This window comes from Scyliorhinus torazame, chromosome 19 (genome assembly GCF_047496885.1).
Source record: "Scyliorhinus torazame isolate Kashiwa2021f chromosome 19, sScyTor2.1, whole genome shotgun sequence".
Taxonomy (NCBI): domain Eukaryota; kingdom Metazoa; phylum Chordata; class Chondrichthyes; order Carcharhiniformes; family Scyliorhinidae; genus Scyliorhinus; species Scyliorhinus torazame.
The window spans coordinates 83,631,547-83,648,662 of NC_092725.1; the positions used below are offsets into that span (position 1 = coordinate 83,631,547).

A 17,116-nucleotide genomic window follows, 5' to 3' on the forward strand; every position below is an offset into this window, starting at 1 on the left:
AGAAATTAACTTCTTTTCTGCAAAGAGAACAGTCCTAAGAGGAAATTTGATAGAGGTATTCAATAGCAGTAAGGGTCTGGGCAAAGTAGACAGGAAGAAACTGTTTCCACTCATAAAAAGATCAAGAGTGAGAGGGCATACATCTAAAGGAATTGGCAAAAGCAACATGAGGAAAATCTTTTTCACACAGGAGTGATTAATGCCTGGAATGTACTGCCTAATTGTGTGGAGGAGGCAGGTTCAATCGAAGCATTCAAAAAGGGATTAGACTATTATGTGAAAAGGAAGAATGTGCAGGATACAGGGAGTAGGGATACAGGGCAAAATGACACAAAGTGAATTGCTCATCGGAGAGCTGGTGCAGACATGATGGGCTGAAAGGCCTCTTTGTCTGTGCTGTAACAATTCTGTGATAATGATTCAATGATTCTGTTCAAAATCACTTGCAAAATATCAGCCTAAATATGATTATCACTTTTACATAATTACTATTCTATTTATAATACAAATTAGCCTGAATATCACATTTTGATTTATGTAGGCCATGCTATCATGACATCTCCAGTTTCACCAAACTAAACTTAACATACAGGGAGTATTTGAAAGAGATAACAGCAATTTTACAAATAGTAAAACAGATATACTTGGGTGTAACTTTTAGTTAGTCACGTGTCTTGAGATGCTTAAAAATCATCATGCTTAACAATATCAGCTAACATGGAGAATTTGCATGGTCAGCAATTTCATATCCAAAGCAAACAAATAGAATTTCTGCTTGCTTAATGTGTGCATAGTCTCACCCGCTTCCATAGGGATGGACTTCACTCACATGTATCTACAGAACAAATGTAGCTGACAAGAGTAAAGGTTTAAAGATCTCCTCTCTGCACATAGGTAGTGATAAGAGTTTAACTGATTGAAATTGCATTGTTTAACAGCCATGGCGTACAAGGTTAACAGGCTGAATGGGACGATTCCAAACCCATCAATAGGATTACTTCGGAGCCAGATTGCAAACCTATTGGTTCAGATACCATATTACTGAATCTCCCACACAGGAGCAACTTAGTTTGTCTGTCATTGTCAGACATATTGTCCAGAAATCATGCCCTCTCCAAGCTTACCTTGTCCATAAGGCTAACCTCCGGTTCCCTCAATTCTATTCCCATGAAATTGCTGACCATGCAAATTCTCCATGTTAGCTGATATTGTACATATGGTTCTATCTCTTCAGGTGTTGTCCCTCTCTCCTTTAAATATGTCATCGCACCTCTCCTCAAAGAAACCAACTCATGGTCGCAATGTCCTTACAAATTACTTTGCCATCTCCGACCTCCCTTTCCCCTGCTAAGTCCTTCAACATCTTGTTGATTCCCAGATCCATTCCCATATTTCCAAGACTCCACGTTTGAATCCATCCAATCAGGTTTCTGCCCTGCCAAAAAATCACAAATTACATTCTGTAAAATTTCCCCTCTCTTCCTTCTCAACCTGTCTGCAGCCTTTGACACGATTGACCATCCTCCAATGCGTCACCATTGTTGTCCAGCTGGGTGGGCCTGCTCTCAAATGGTTCCATTCCTTTCCATCTAATCATAGTCAGAGAATCATTTCCAATGTTTCTCTCCTGCTTCCACATTACCTATGGGGGGTCTCCCAAAGTTCTATCCTTAGTCTATCCTATTTCTCATCCAAATGCTCCCTCTCAGCAACATCATCCGAAAGCATAGCGTTAGTTTTCACCTCTACACTGACAATTCCCAGTTCTAACTCACCATGACTGCTACTAATAATAATCTTTATTATTGGCTTACATTAACACGGCAATGAAGTTACTGTGAAAAGCCCCTAGTCGCTACACTCTGGCGCCTGTTTGGGTACACAAAGGGAGAATTCAGAGTGTCCAATTCATAAGAAGCAAGTCTTTTTGGACTTGTGGGAGGAAACCAGAGCTCCCGAAGGATACCCACGCAGACATGGGGAGAATGTGCAGACTCATCACAGACAGTGACCCAAGTGGGAATCGAACCTGGGACCCTGGTGCTGTGAAGTGACAGTGCTAACCACTGTGCTATCGTGCCACCAGTACTACCAGCAAAGCAAAGTGAGCGTTGGTTCTCTGCAGTGTGACTCTGGAGAATTAATAATGGAAAATGATATATCTGTGGATGAAATGAACAGATATTTTGCATCTGTCTTCAGTGTAGAGGATACAAATAACATCCCTGAAATAAGTGTGCATCAAGAGGTGACAGGGAAAGAGGAACTTAAAACAATTACAATCACCAGGAGGAAAAGCATAAAGAAAATTATTAGAAGTAAAAGCTGACAAATCCTCAGGTCATGATGGACTTCACCCTAGAGTCTTAAAAGTAGTAGCTGCTGAGACAGTAAATGCATTGGTTTTAATTTTTCAAAGTTCTCTAGAGCCTGGAAAGGTGGCAGAATGGAACTCTTCTGTTCAAGCTAGAAGGGGAACCAAAAGCAGAAAACTACAGGTCAATTAGGTTTAAATCTGTCATAGGGAAATTGCTGAAATCCATGAAGGAGGTTAGAACATAGAACATACAGTGCAGGAGACCATTCGGCCCATCTGCACAGACCCACTTAAGCCCTCACTTCCACCCTATCCCCGTAACCCAATAGCCCCTCCTAACCTTTTTGTACACCAAGGGCAAGTTAGCATGGCCAATCCACCCAAGCTGCACCTCTTTGTGGGAGGAAACACACGCAGACACGGGGAGAACATGCAGACTCCGCACAGACAGTGACCCAGGGGGGAATCAAACCTGGGACCCTGTCGCTGTGAAGCCACGGTACTAACCACTGTGCTACCGTGTTGCCCCTAAACACCATCAAAGGGCCCATCCGGGATTTAGCAAGTTTCTTAGTCAATCTCAATGTAATGAGAATGAGGCAGAGTTAACATTGGTTGTAGAAAAGGAAAATTTATTAGAGTTCTTTGATAAAATAACAAGCAACCCAGAAAACTGCGGTTGTGGGTACTTAAGATTCCCAGAAGGCATTTGACAAGATGCAATATGAAAGGCTGTTACACAAAGTAGGAGCTCATAGTACAGCGAGTAATATGTTAGCATGGGTAGAGGATTGGTTAATTAACAGAAAACTGAGTGTAGGCATAAATGAATCACATCCAGGTTAGCAAGATGTAATGAGTGGTGAACGACAGTGATCAGTGCTGGGGCCTCAACTATTTACAACCTATATTAATGACTTGGATGATTGGACTGAATGTATTGTTACAGACAGGTGGTTTAATTTAAACAGCCTGCATTTCTCCTCGCACTACCCATTTGCAACAGAAAAGTGTTTTATTTTGTTTTCCCCTTTAGAGGCAGTGATGCATTTCCCAACCCCTCGGTTTTGTGTGATGCAATTCTCTATGAATACCACCACACCAAACTTGGTGTAGGATGAACTAAAGGGGTTAGTTTATTTGTACACACTCAAACTGGAGAGGGTAGCAATATAGGCTCTTTTTCATTTATACAATAAAGGAAGCAGAGAGAAAAAAAGGGCTTACAGAAGAAGGAATTATTATTCCATACAAGTACAAAATCAAAGTCCAATGGTGTATTCTTCCAGAGGTTGGCAGGCTGAAGACTGATGGTGGATAACTCACTCTTCCAATAGAAATGACTTACGCAATGGTATAGGCAGGTATAGATGAAGTTGGCGCTGGTACAGATGTTCAGAGGTTCCAGTAGAAACAGTGCAGATGGTGTCCAGGCATTCACCTTGATCGAGTATTTGATGGAAGCTCGCAAGACTGCTTGGCAGTTCCACAAAGCAATATCACAGGTTCCTCTAGTTGGGAGCAGTCATGTCACATGACTCCCAATTTCTCCACTTTGGCTTTGACAAAGGATGTATATTCCTTTGTCTGGATTGAGATTCTTATTACTTCAACTGTTAAGAATTTTAAAGGGGTTTGCTCGGTCCTTTATTCTAGCAAACCAGGAGTCTCCATTGGTCAGGCCTGGCTTAGGAAATGTAGTTGGTTTCTGCAGCTCACAGGGTTATCAGCATGCCTTCAGAGACAATCAGGTGTCAGTTTCACCCACCGCCAGAAAGTTCCTTTTGTTTTCAATCCATAGTCAGCCATGGCTTCTGGCATTTTAAAGTTTTTGTCCAGTTTTTAAAATTTCATAAATTAGCCATGAGATATATATATTGTATAGAAATATAGTGCAGTCTTAGCTCCATTACAACCTGTAACATCGCCTGACTTCACCCTTGTTGTGTTACTTGCTTTCTTCATGTAAAGTCACCAATCACACAGAACTTTGGTAAACTATAAATAGGTTCTTTTATTTAAAGTCTAGAACTAATATGTACAGGTGTAACCGATAAGATTTAGCAAACAGATCCGCCCCCTCACCCCTGCTGTTTTACATCCTGGTTCAGTGGTTGATGAGACCAAAGCAAACAAAATTAGACACGGGTAAAAAACCCTCCAGCAAAAAACACAAAGGGAAGAAGCTCGCTCACATAGCACTGCTCCTCACCGCGTAGACTATATCAATTCCCCAGAGGCAGACAGCACTACAGGTAGTGTACTCTAGTCGCATATTCTCTTAAAGTGATATTGCAACAGCTGCCTCACCTTCTCCCTATACATACTCTCCCTACACATCTCTACCTCTTTTAAAACATTAAAAACTCTTTGATCAACTTTTGGTCATCTGACATAATGGCTCCTTAGGTGGCTGGGTGTCATATTCTGTTATAATGCTCCAGTGGAGTATGCAACTGGAAGCTGACCATTTGGAAAGGCAAGCAAAACTAAAACTTTTAGCTGGCCAAAAAGACCAGAGAAGACAGAGCCAGAGAATTGTTCACTTTCTCAGCCCACTGTCTCCTCTGTGGCAAATGCGGTAGAGACTGACATGCCTGAGTGGGGCTCCTGGGACACACCAGGAGATGATCACAGTTGACCACAATGGTACAAACTACTGCCTTACAAGATGGATGGTTACCCATTCCTGGGAAATGCCTTGAAATGTTTCACATGGTGAAATGCACTGCATAAATATAAGTTGTTGCTATTGCCTCCAACTCTTAAAAAATAAATTCCACTTGCCTCCCTCCTATCAAGAAGGCTAATCATAAATTGATTAGTCAGACAACCAACATACCTCGATTTAAACTTCACTCGCCAACACAAGATACTGGCATTCCTCCCTAGCAACATAGTAACTTCTACAATTGACCACAAAATCCTGAATGCATTTCCACCAGCTTCCTGATTACATCATACTACATATCTCATTAATGATGGTTTCACCAGCTAGAGGCACGGAATAACAGTAACACACCTCACTGCAATCTAATCAAGGTAATCTAAAGTCTTGATGTTCCTTTATCAGTTATATGGAAGGGTGCTGAATGGAACAGCTTTCAACATGGTATCCATCTTAATTGATGTCCACGAGCTGCACTAAGGTAGCAATTGATTTGTGGGGTTCATTTGGTTTAATATTGTAATTACAAGTTTGCTGGCTAATCCAACTTTGAGGTTCATAATACATGTTTTGAGAATTAAGCAATACAAAAGAAACCGCCATTAAAACATCTTGATTTCTATAACAGTTCACCTGTAGAGTTGTTGGGAAAAATTTTGTTCACACAGCACTGCTTCAAGCTATGCTACACAGACTTGCATGGAATCATCTGGGGCAGGCAGCACTGTGGACCATAACCTACATGATGCTCTTCATTGATATCACTGAATAAATCCATGCAAGCCACACAGATAACTGCCAGTAGTGCTGTCTGCCTCTGGGGAATTGATATAGTCTACGCGGTGAGGAGCAGTGCTATGTGAGCGAGCTTCTTCCCTTTGTGTTTTTTTGCTGGAGGGTTTTTTACCCTTGTATAATTTTTTTTGCTTTGGTCTCATCAACCACTGAACATATTAAGTGATGCTGAACACAGCAAAGATCTTTGACCTGGAAACATACAGGAAGGAAAATTAGTAATTCCTTTAATAGGTCTATAGATCCGTAATTGTTTTTAAGAGTTTGAAAAAGACTTCAGAGTTTACATCAATTGTTTTTTTTATTCATTCATGGGATGTGGGTGTCACTGGCTAGGCCAGCATTTATTGCCCATCCCTAACTGCCCTTGAGAAGGTAGTGGTGAGCTGCCTTCTTGAATCGCTGAAGTCCATGTGGTGTAGGATCATCCACAGTTCTGTTGGGAGGTAGTTCTAGAATTTTGACCTAGCGACAGTGAAGGAATAGCAATATATTTCCTAGTCAGGATGGTGAATAGCTTGGAGAGGAATTTCCAGGTGCTAACATTCCCATGTGTTTGCTGCCCTTGTGCCGTAAAAGGATCAACTGTAATTTTCTTGGATAATAACATATGTTGATCCATTTAACCTAGCGACCATTGACTTGGAAACAGTGTCAACAAGTTAAGAAAGAAGCCAAGTAGATGGCACACACAAAGGAGAACTAACAGCAGAGGAACTGGAGGGTGATGGCACAGATGCACCCAGAAACAGAAAGAGGAATACAGAATTATTGTAAGGAGGAGAAACAAATCACTCTCAAGAGGAGGTATTTCTCTGATTAACAGAAAAAGAGACAGGAGCTTTTACAAGTATTGTCTGAGCTGGCTAAAAAGGTCCACAATCTGGAAAGCTGTGAGAATAGCTTGGAGGTACCAGAGGTGGCAAAATTGTGAAGCAAGGTGTTTGTTATTGGTTAGTCAATTGGAAAGAAATTCTGGAAAGCTACACCATCAGAGCGGTTGTAATCTGAAGAGAAGGTTTGTAGAAGTGAGTCCGCAGCCGCCACGCAAGCATCCCAACTGCCAACACGTGGTTAGTTCCACGCAGTCGGGAACTCGCCGGTCGGGAGCGGAAGATCGCTGGGCTCGCCTCTGTCAATGGGTCCCCAGCCATGCGGCGTACTCTGCGATCATGCCGATTCTCTGGTGCTGGAGAATCGCCGGACCGGAGTCGGGCCCGATTTAGCTGTGAAAGTGGATTCTCCGCCCCTGCACCGAACCTGATTTCAGCACGGGGCTACGGGGAATCCAGCCCCTGACCTTTCCTGCATGAATAAAGAACAATATATTTTGGAAATTTGCGGCTATCCAGTGCCACATTTGTGCGGGGTTTGATACGAATGCCTGTGATTGCGTAAGGCATACCTTTTTTGTATCGACTACTTAAAGTGAAATTTATTTTTTTATTTGAAATATTCATCCATAATTTGTGTTGGTTCTGATTCGTATTAAAGTAAAAGCTAGAGTGGCATGGTGCCGCAGTGGTTAGCACTGCTGCCTCATGGCGCTGAGGATCCGGGTTCGATCCCGGCCCTGGGTCCCGGTGGAGTTTGCACATTCTCCCCACCTCTGCGTGGGTCTCACCCCCACGACCCAAAGATGTGAAGGTAGGTAGATCGGCCACGCTAAATTGCCCCTTAATTGGAAAAAAAAGAATTGGGTACTTCAAATTAAAAAAAAAAAAATAAAGTCAAAGCTACAAAATGTGGAATCTTGTTGGTAATTTGTAATTTCTTAGTTTGGAAGTCATTCAGTAAATTTGGTTTACAATTTCCCCATGGGGATCCTCATGCTATTAAATGATTCTTGGGTATAGTTCACAAATACATAGAAGATGCGGCACAAACAAGCCATTCAGCCTAACTAGTCAATGCCAGCATTTGTTGTTATTCATGTGAATACACAGGCCTAATCAAATTAATTGCCCCGGTATCCATATCCAAGTATCCACTTACTCAATCTAATCTTGAATGTTGACACAATTTCTTCCTGCACCTCTGAAAGTAAACTCAAAGTTCATAACTCCAGGCAAAGAGGTTGCTCTTCTTTTATGTCCAAAAATCCGCAGCAACTGGAAACGGCTTACTTCACTAATTTTAAATAATTATCTCATCAACCAATAAAATAAAACTCCAACGTTTACAAGTTTTCTTTTATATCTGTATTTCCTCACGCATACATTTCAACTTCAGTAACTGAATTTCAATAAGTGGGAGCCTAAAATGGTGTGGAAGTTACAAAGCCCCTACTACTCCCAACAAGATCAACAGAAGCAGCAGTGTAGAGATAGAATCAAAAGCCCTCCTGCTTTTGCAAACTTTATGCACATTCCAGTCCATTATCCCTGAATTTTCACAATCTTGGGATCCTATTTGAACATAAATGGAGTTTCCAACGCCATATTCTCTCCCTCAAAGACCACAGCTTCCACCTGCATAAAATCAGCTGCCTCCTCCTTTAGCTCCATCCATTTATCATTGAAATCACGATCCTTGCTTTTGCAACCATGAGACTCAACTATTCCAATATTCTCCAAGCTGCTCTCCCGTCCTCCATAAACAACAGCTCATTCAAAACTTGGCTGCCTATACCTTAATTTGCAAACTTCCTCGATAATTTAACTTGACCTTTAGTTTCCAAATGCTTCGAAGTCAAATATTTCCATGCACGTATTTAAAACCTCCAAAGCGCAGCCTTCCCTAGCTCTGTAACATCCTCATATTAGAAACTGCCGTAAACTCTGTTCTTCTGATTCCAACATCTACTGCAATCCCTTTGTTTTTAACCCTGGAAATCACTCCCACTGCAGTGCCACATTTGTGCAGGGTATGTTACGAATGCCTGTGATTGCGTAAGGCATACCTTTTTTTGTATCGACTACTTAAAAGTGAAATTTATTTTTTTTATTTGAAATATTCATCCATAATTTGTGTTGGTTCTGATTCGTATTAAAGTAAAAGCTAGAGCTGCACGGTGCCGCAGTGGTTAGCACTGCTGCCTCATGGCGCTGAGGACCTGGGTTCGATCGCGGCCCTGGGTCCCTGTGGAGTTTGCACATACGTGATCCTTAAAGTAACAGTTTTACAAAAGGACAATTTTTTTCATTTCAAATCTTTAAAAAAGTTATAATTTGGAATTAAGGTAGATGGAATAGATATTGAGTAAAAGAGTATGATATTCCTATGTGTTGCGATTGCTATGTTTTAAAATGAGAATGAACAAACAGCAAGTGTTGAAAAATATTTCTCGTTGCATAGAAATATTGTGCTGTGGTGACTGACCCTTACTCTGCTGTGTTGCCTTTAAAGGAGCAATCACCACAGTGCAAACTGAGGCATAAAATGCCAGTTCAATCATTAATTACAATATATAATTTTATGTTTTTAACATATAACCTACTGTAACAGCATGCGGGCATACCACAAATCAAAAATCCATCCTCCTCTTCTGTTACAGAAGAAAGCTATCCAAGTTGTTGCAGGCTATTTTGACAACATTGACTTATGTATTCACTTTAAGACTTTGAAAGTTGCAGATATACATTTTCTTTTACAAAAGACACTTTTTATCTTTCAACGTAATTCCAATAGTTTGCTATCTTTATTCTGACATTTACAACTCCCTACCAGAAATTCCCGTTATGTACATCTAGTCAATCCAAAAACTGCTTTAGTGCATAAATTAATAAGACACTCTGGCTCAGATATGGCCCAGGCACACAAACCCGTTCAATAAAACTGTTCTTCAAGTCTAAAGTGAAAACATCTCCATAATTGATATGCTTCAGGATTATTAAAATAATTAAAGTCACCATTGTCCAAGATGTCCAAAAGGCTGCTTTCCCCTTCGAGGGAAAAGAGCTGACTGGTGGTGGTTTAACCTGAGGATCACCACACCTCAGGCGAGGAGCAAGGTTGAGAAAACGAGCCTTCATAAATAACCTCAGCCTGTACAGGAATTGAACCCACACTGCTGGCCCAGCTCTGCACCACAAAGCAGCCATCTAGCCCACTGAGCTAATACAGTACTTAAAGTAAAAAGATATTGGACGGGATTTACCAGCTGTTCACGCCGGCACACAGATTTCCCGACAACAAGGGCTAATGTCTGTTACCGGGAAATCCCGTTGACAACAGCAAGGTCGGTAGATCTCGCTGATGGGCCACCTCCAGGCCGCCGAAAAACACACGGTGTGGTGGTCTCTAAATCCCGCCCATGTGTTTGTACCAGAAACCAGATTGTCCTCAAAGACACACTAAAAGTCTTTTAAGTCTGAAAATAAGGTGACTACACATGTACCTCCATAAATAAATTAATCAGAGGTTCTCCAGACAATGTCACATTATTTTGAAAGGGAGCTAGAGCAAGACTGTGATTGGACAAGTAGATAAGGTGGTTAAGAAGACATACATGAGCAGGGAGTTTATGATGGAGCTGTATAAACCGCTGGTTAGGCCACAGCTAGAGTACTGTGTGTAGTTCTGGTTGCCACACTATAGGAAGGATGTGATTACACTAGAAAGGGTGCAGAGGAGATTCACCAGGATGTTGCCTGGGCTGGTGCGTTTCAGCTACAAAGAGAGGCTACCTAGGCTTGGTTTGTTTTCCTTAGGGCAGAGAAGGCTGAGGGGGGAACTCAGCGAGGTGTACAAAATTATGAGTGATACAGATAGGGTAGATAGGAAGAAACTTTTTCCCTTAGAGGGATCAATAAGTAGGGGACATAGATTTATGTTGAGGAGCAGGAGAGTTAGAGGGGATTTGAGGAAAGCCTTCATCTCCCAGAAGGTGGTGGGAATCTGGAATTCACTGCCTGAAATGGCAGTAGAGGCAGGAACCCTCATAACATTTAAGAGGCATTTAGAGGAGCTCTTGAAATGCCATAGCATATAATATAGACCAAGTGCTAGAAAATGGAATTAGAATAGATTGATGTTTGATGGCTGGCACAGATATGATGGGCTGAAGGGTTTCTTTCTATGCTATAAAACTTGGACACTATGGGTGGCGAAACTGAACACCAACATAAAAATCAACGAGCAAACTCTGTACACACAGGTCAAGTATAAAGATACCTTTGTTCATTCAGCTTCCAAAAACAAATCATGTAAAAAGAGAGGAGAAAAAGAGATTCTGTTGTGACTTATTGTAGAGGCAAATTTAAAGCCCAGAGCACAAAGACATTGAGGAGCTACATTATCACTGAAACAAATGCATTACTCAGGCTGGCAGATGTCCTCATCACACATAGCATTTAACGGCTGTAAGCAATAATTACATTTTTCTAACTTTTAAGGGAACTGTTTGGTGGTGAAGCCAATTTCAGATCTAAACATTCGGTGCCAAATATTAAGACAGAGTTTTATGAACAGATGTCACAGAAATGCAGAATTGTTACAGCGCAGAAGACGGCCATTCAATTTAGGATTACCGTATCTGCATGTCAAAATAAACAAGTTAAGGTGACCACCAAAGTATCGAGCTCTCTAACCCGACAAGTGAAAAAAAAGCAAACACAATTTGTTTCAAGACCGCAAGAAACTGTTGGACTGAATGCAACATTGTGTGAAATAAGATCCAAATCCTCTATAGGTAAAGATGAAGTTCTCAAAAGGTTGTCAGTAGGCTTTCATGAACCTGGGTAACACTAGCTAGTCATAAGTAATTTTCCATCAACATCAGATGAGATTATAATTGATATACAAACTCTCAAAACAAACTTTGCAACAGACCTCAATTCAGTAATTCTGTAAATCGGCACAGATATCTAAAATACCAAAGGCAGCGGTTGTTATTTTGGTACTGGGGAACCGTTTATTTTCTCTCAATGGTATTGGGGGGGTGGCTTTGTGTGTTGCGAAAATGTTAAAAACTTGAATTTAAAAAAATTAAGCTTTAGCGAATTAAAAAAAATTAAGCTTTAGCAAAGAAAGGTTATCTGGATTCCAAAGAGAATTAAACATTTTCTTAAGAGCAAAATAGTTTTCCAATAAATTAAACTCTGTATTTTATAGATTGCAAAGAGCAAAATGAATATAGATTTCTACAAATCTAGGGTCAAAAGATTACTTTGCAGAAATAAAAACAAAGTGTTAGAAATCCTCAGCAGGTCTGGCAGCATCTGCAGAGGATATTTTTCGGAACTGAAGAGATAGAAGAGGAAAAATAGAAGAGTCATATTCAACTCAAAACATTAACTCTGTTCCTCTCTCCATCAATGCTGCCAGACCGGCTGAGCCTTCCAGCACTTGTTTTCATTTCAAATCTCCAGTTTCTGCAATATTTTACTTTTAATTACTTACTTTACAATCTTGTTCTCAAACTGCTTGGCACTCCTCCACTTTCGAATGCAATTAAGACAGTAGGTATGACAGCAATTGGACAGGATTCCAAAACGTCGCTCACTTGCATTTGTTTTTTCATATATTACTTCCATGCAGATGCCGCATATGATATCCTTACTACGTTGAATGGCAAAAGATAGCTCCATGTCTTTTTCATGAGCCTCAATGCAAGCCTATGACAAAGAGCACAGTAGAAAGAATGAATATTGCAATTAAATCAGTTGGATTTGCATATCTCAAATTTGCCAAGTTAATATTCAAACTAAAATACTGTAAATTGCATTATTAGAACAGAAAAAATGCACAATTCAAACATTTTTAGGAGACTCTCCTGAATAGAATAGTGATGAATTAAGTAAAACCAGATGGAATCAAATTAGTTTGATTGTCCCATTCATAGCATTGACTCTTTGAAGGGTATCATAGCATGTGCTGCACCAAATGTATGGATCTTCATTCAACAAATTTTAAATCAAATTGTCTTCCTCAAGACTTGCAAACAAGCTCCTCCCTATTTCTTATATTATGCAGTTGTCATATTGAACTAAAACCATGTTGTTTAACCAGGAGAAATTTAGTTTATAGGATCCATGTACTCTGTACATGGTCCCAAACCCACCTCCAAACAAGCTCCTCCCTATTTCTTATATTATGCAGTTGTCATATTGAACTAAAACCATGTTGTTTAACCAGTGAAATTTAGTTTATTGGATCCATGTACTCTGTACATGGCCCCAAACCCACCAGGGATACACTCATGACTGATGTCAGAGATTGTGATGAAGGCTGTAATTTGAACTGTTAAAAGAACAGTCAAAGCAGAAGTTTTCTTTATTCTTGCCGAAAAGGACCAACATAAAAGAGTTATGGTCTGCAAGTTATGATCTGTCAATTCCTTGTATTTTTGATCGATATTAACTAATCTGAGGAATCTGTCCACTGGAAAGGAAGCCATTGAAAGATAAGAAGTCTCAAAAAGCCTCATGTTCCTAGGTACCTTCTCTGAGGTCCGCAAGGGAAAAGAAAGAGATATTCACACAGCTAGAACTTGCCGCATGGATACCAGTTCTATCTCTCACACAGAAAAAGGGAGGAAGTTCTGATGACTACTAAAATAAGGATAGCTGAACAATTGCTCAATTAGCAAGATGAAGTAGGACTATGGACAATAATTGAATGAACAGTTGGGGGTGTAAAGTTGGAAAGATAAGTCTTATTTTGACTACAAAATCCAATAATCTTCTACAAATGAAATGAGTGACACCTGTGATGTGTGTGTGCAAAATAATCTTCTGGAAGGATTGCTCAAGCCATTTTAAAATCAAATAACTGCTGAATATCTTAATTTGGTTAGGAACTGATCAAAGTGACAGAAGATCTGAGATTTCCCTGGGGTTTAGGGGACCAAAAGGTAGAAGGAATATTAGATGTATTTCTTCATACATCTGCTAGAATCCCCTCAAGACACCAAAATGCTTAGTTTACCCACCAAAGATCTCCCACCACAAGATTCTGTCAATGTTCCAAATTAAGTAAATTGCTGGACCTCCCGAATTGTCCACATATAGTGGATATGATCCATCTACAATATTGCAAATTGTTCTGCCTTTCTTAAAGCATTGTCAACCTTACTTTATTGTTCATATCATCCTCATGTCTACACTATGTACTTGCACTTTCACTTTATGAATCTAAAAATTGGAAATTTAAAATATAACCATAATGTTTGACTTCCTTTAATTACACAGCAGCTGCTATCTACCAGATATGCCTGAAGGAAGTTTTCAAATCCGGAAGCAAGATTTACTCACAAGGAATTGGATTTTATTCCAAGAATTAAACTGAGAAAATACTTTATAGGTAAGGGGATAAAACTAATTTTGCAAATTTCAAGGAACTAATAAGTTGCAAGATTGGAACAAACAAACATATTTGATCATCTTGGCTGAAAGCTTTCTTTTAATAGTGAAAAAATACAGACAATCAGCAAAAAGGGAGTATGGTATTGAAGGCAGTGAGGTAAAGCATACGGGCCTTGGTATATATTGAACAATTAAGACAGTCAATTCGAAAAATAGTGAAGAAATGTTCTCAACCAAAGAATTATGATACAAAAAAAAAAAAATGAAAATAGAAAGTGTATTGTATGACCAGCTTTGGCTCGAGATGGTAATAAAGGTTTATTATGTTGCGACAAGTCGGCTTTAATAGATTAAACCATACAAAGTCACAAATGACATAAATTTTACAAGGCAAAAAGTACAGTACTTGCTTCGTGCAGGGGCACTAGCTTAGCAGCCCTGGTCACGGCGCCTCTGTCGCTTCCGCCGGCACGGTACTCCACCAGCCCGATAGTGGTGGCGCCTCTTCGGATCTAGGGCCAGTGGAGGAGGCATGTAGGGGAGGTAAGAGCATCGGTGTGGACCCAATCTGCGCAACGACCGATTTGCCCCGAGAAACATGGACGGGGGGGTATCGACTGTGGTGGAGGGCGGGGATTGTGAGGATGGGGGATCTGTTTCTGGAAGGGAGCTTTCCGAGCACGAGGGTGCCGGAGGAGAATTTTGGGCTGGCGAGAGGGAACGACTTTAGATACTTACAGGTGCGGGATTTTGTACGCAGACTGGTGCCATCCTTCCCACGTCTCCCGCCGAAGGGGAGGCAGGACAGGGTAATTTCTAGGGGAGAGGTGGGAGAGGGTAGAGTCTCAGACGTCTATAAGGAACTAATGGGAGCTGAGGATACGCAGACCGAGGACCTGAAGCTTAAGTGGAAAGAGGAGATCGGAGGAGATGGGGGGGGGGGGGGGGGGGGGGGGGTGAGGGGGAAAGAGAAATGGAGGACGGTGTCTGGGCAGAAGCCCTGAGCAGGGTAAACACGATCGCAACATGCGCCAGGCTCAGCCTGATCCAGCTTAAGGTCGTGCACCGGGCCCACATGACGGTGGCCCGGATGAGCAAATTCTTTGGGCTGGAGGACAAGTGTGCTAGATGCACCGGAGGGCCGGCTAACCATGTTCACATGTTCTGGTCGTGCCCTAAACACAGGGGATATTGGCAGGGATTTGCAATGTCATGTCCCGGGTATTGAAAACTGGGGTGGTAATGAGCCCTGAGGTGGCAATCTTTGGGGTTTCAGAGGACCCTGGAGTCCAGGAAGAGAGAGAGGCCGACGCTCTGGCCTTTGCTTCCCTGGTAGCCCGGCAACGAATACTGTTAGCATGGAGGGACTCAAAGCCCCCGAGGGCTGAGGTATGGTTATCGGACATGGCGAGCTTTCTTGGCCTAGAGAAAGTCAAGTTTGCCTTGAGAAGTTCGCTACTAGGATTCGCCCGAAGGTGGCAGCCATTTATTGACTTATTCGCAGAGGAGTAAGCGTCAGCGGGGGGGGGGGGGGGGGGGGGGGCTAGGGTAGAGTAGAGTAGAGTAGGGGGATATTGAGGCAGGTCCTTGCGTGAACAGAGCCGTGATTTGCATTATGTTTAATTTGTGTTTTGACTTTTTTTTGTACTGTACAATGTCACTTTTTCTATACGCCTAAAATACCTCAATAAAATTGTTTGTTTAAAAAGTACAATACTGATATTTGATCACCTGTCCTGCACAAAGCTGCAACAGTTTCCAAAAATGAAAATTAAATGACTCAGTTATTACAGTCTGCACAGTATAGATTTTTTTTCACAAGTTGTGGTTTGGAGGCAGGTGGTTGGTGTGTGGAGATAAAACTTAGAACTGCAGGCATGCCTGAGATAGGAAGCTTGAACTTAAATACAGCTTCTGTAATTCATGATCATATCCACTATATGTGGACATATTCTATCAAAGCATAAGAATAGCAAGTTTAAATAAATACTGAAATGGTTCAGTGACTAATGCCAACATTAAGCATTAAGCACGAATAAGCAGTTGCAAAATGGCCACAAAATAAATTGCACAAATCTGAATGATGTGCTGCATGGGAATCATTTTACCTAACAACTACAATTTAAGAAAATGAAACAGCTTAAGGCTGACATAGATCAAGTAAATATCAATTCTCTCAATTCTGCAACACCAATCTCATAAACCCAAATATTCTAAGCTCAACATAATAGCCTTCTTTTCAGTTCAGTTACTTGCCTTTATGTGGTCTGATCTCTGAGAAGCATCAGTTGGATGAAGAACCTGCAAGCCACACATATCACACACATCTCCATGGAGGTACACACAGTTAACACCATATCGACATTCTCCGCTTGCAGCGTATGGGCACATCTGCTTCTTCACACCTTCACCAGTCTGTGGGGCCTCAAAGTTTTCCTCAATTATTAAACCTTCCATTCTTGTTTCATGGCAAATTGGAACAGCTGTAACGAGAATTTTAAAATGGTCCGATAACTAATTACCATATTCTACATTGGTATGTCAGAAATATAAAAGTTACAATTTTGATCATTATCCAGGCTACATTATAAGACAGTTCAAAACAAAGTGTGGCAGAAATTAAATCTTAAAACGGCAATGATGTCCTTTAGAGAAAGCTGGGAGTTTTCATTCTGAAACATCATTGCCAAATTCAGTAAACTTTATTTATAGCTTCTCCTAATTAAAGGATTTCAATGAAAAAGGAGCCTACATGAGACCTGTCACATCAATTTATCTGACTGGGGGAAAGAAAAAACATTTGTTCAGGTAAATTATGCTGTGTCTGTATTATCAGGGTGTCCCCATTATTAAGGATTAGAGTGCTGCACATTAATTCATGCACACCAATACAATTGAGAAAAATTCAATCTTGACAAGAGGGACCCATTGCAAAAGTTGCTTGAGCAAGTCTTCAAATTTAAAAAAAGCAAAAATGGTAGATCTTTAATTGGTCACTTACGAAAAGTTGAACGTTTCCCCTTAAGGAGAATGTTGTATTAAAAGCGACTACGGAATGGGGATGAGGTGGAGGCAATTAATACTTTAGAT

At 40.8% G+C, this 17,116-nt stretch overlaps 1 protein-coding gene across 2 annotated transcripts in view; it reads right to left on the bottom strand.

Annotated features, from left to right (window-relative positions):
• Positions 1 to 17,116, bottom strand: part of mkrn1 (makorin, ring finger protein, 1) — a 101,207-nt gene that overhangs the window by 18,328 nt on the left and 65,763 nt on the right. For both annotated transcript variants that reach the window (XM_072484624.1, XM_072484623.1), the window contains exons 4-5: positions 16,283 to 16,509; positions 12,123 to 12,337 (exon numbers count right to left, since the gene is read on the bottom strand). In XM_072484624.1, the coding sequence (XP_072340725.1) occupies positions 12,123 to 12,337; positions 16,283 to 16,509 (442 nt within the window). The remainder of the gene's footprint in view (positions 1 to 12,122; positions 12,338 to 16,282; positions 16,510 to 17,116) is intronic.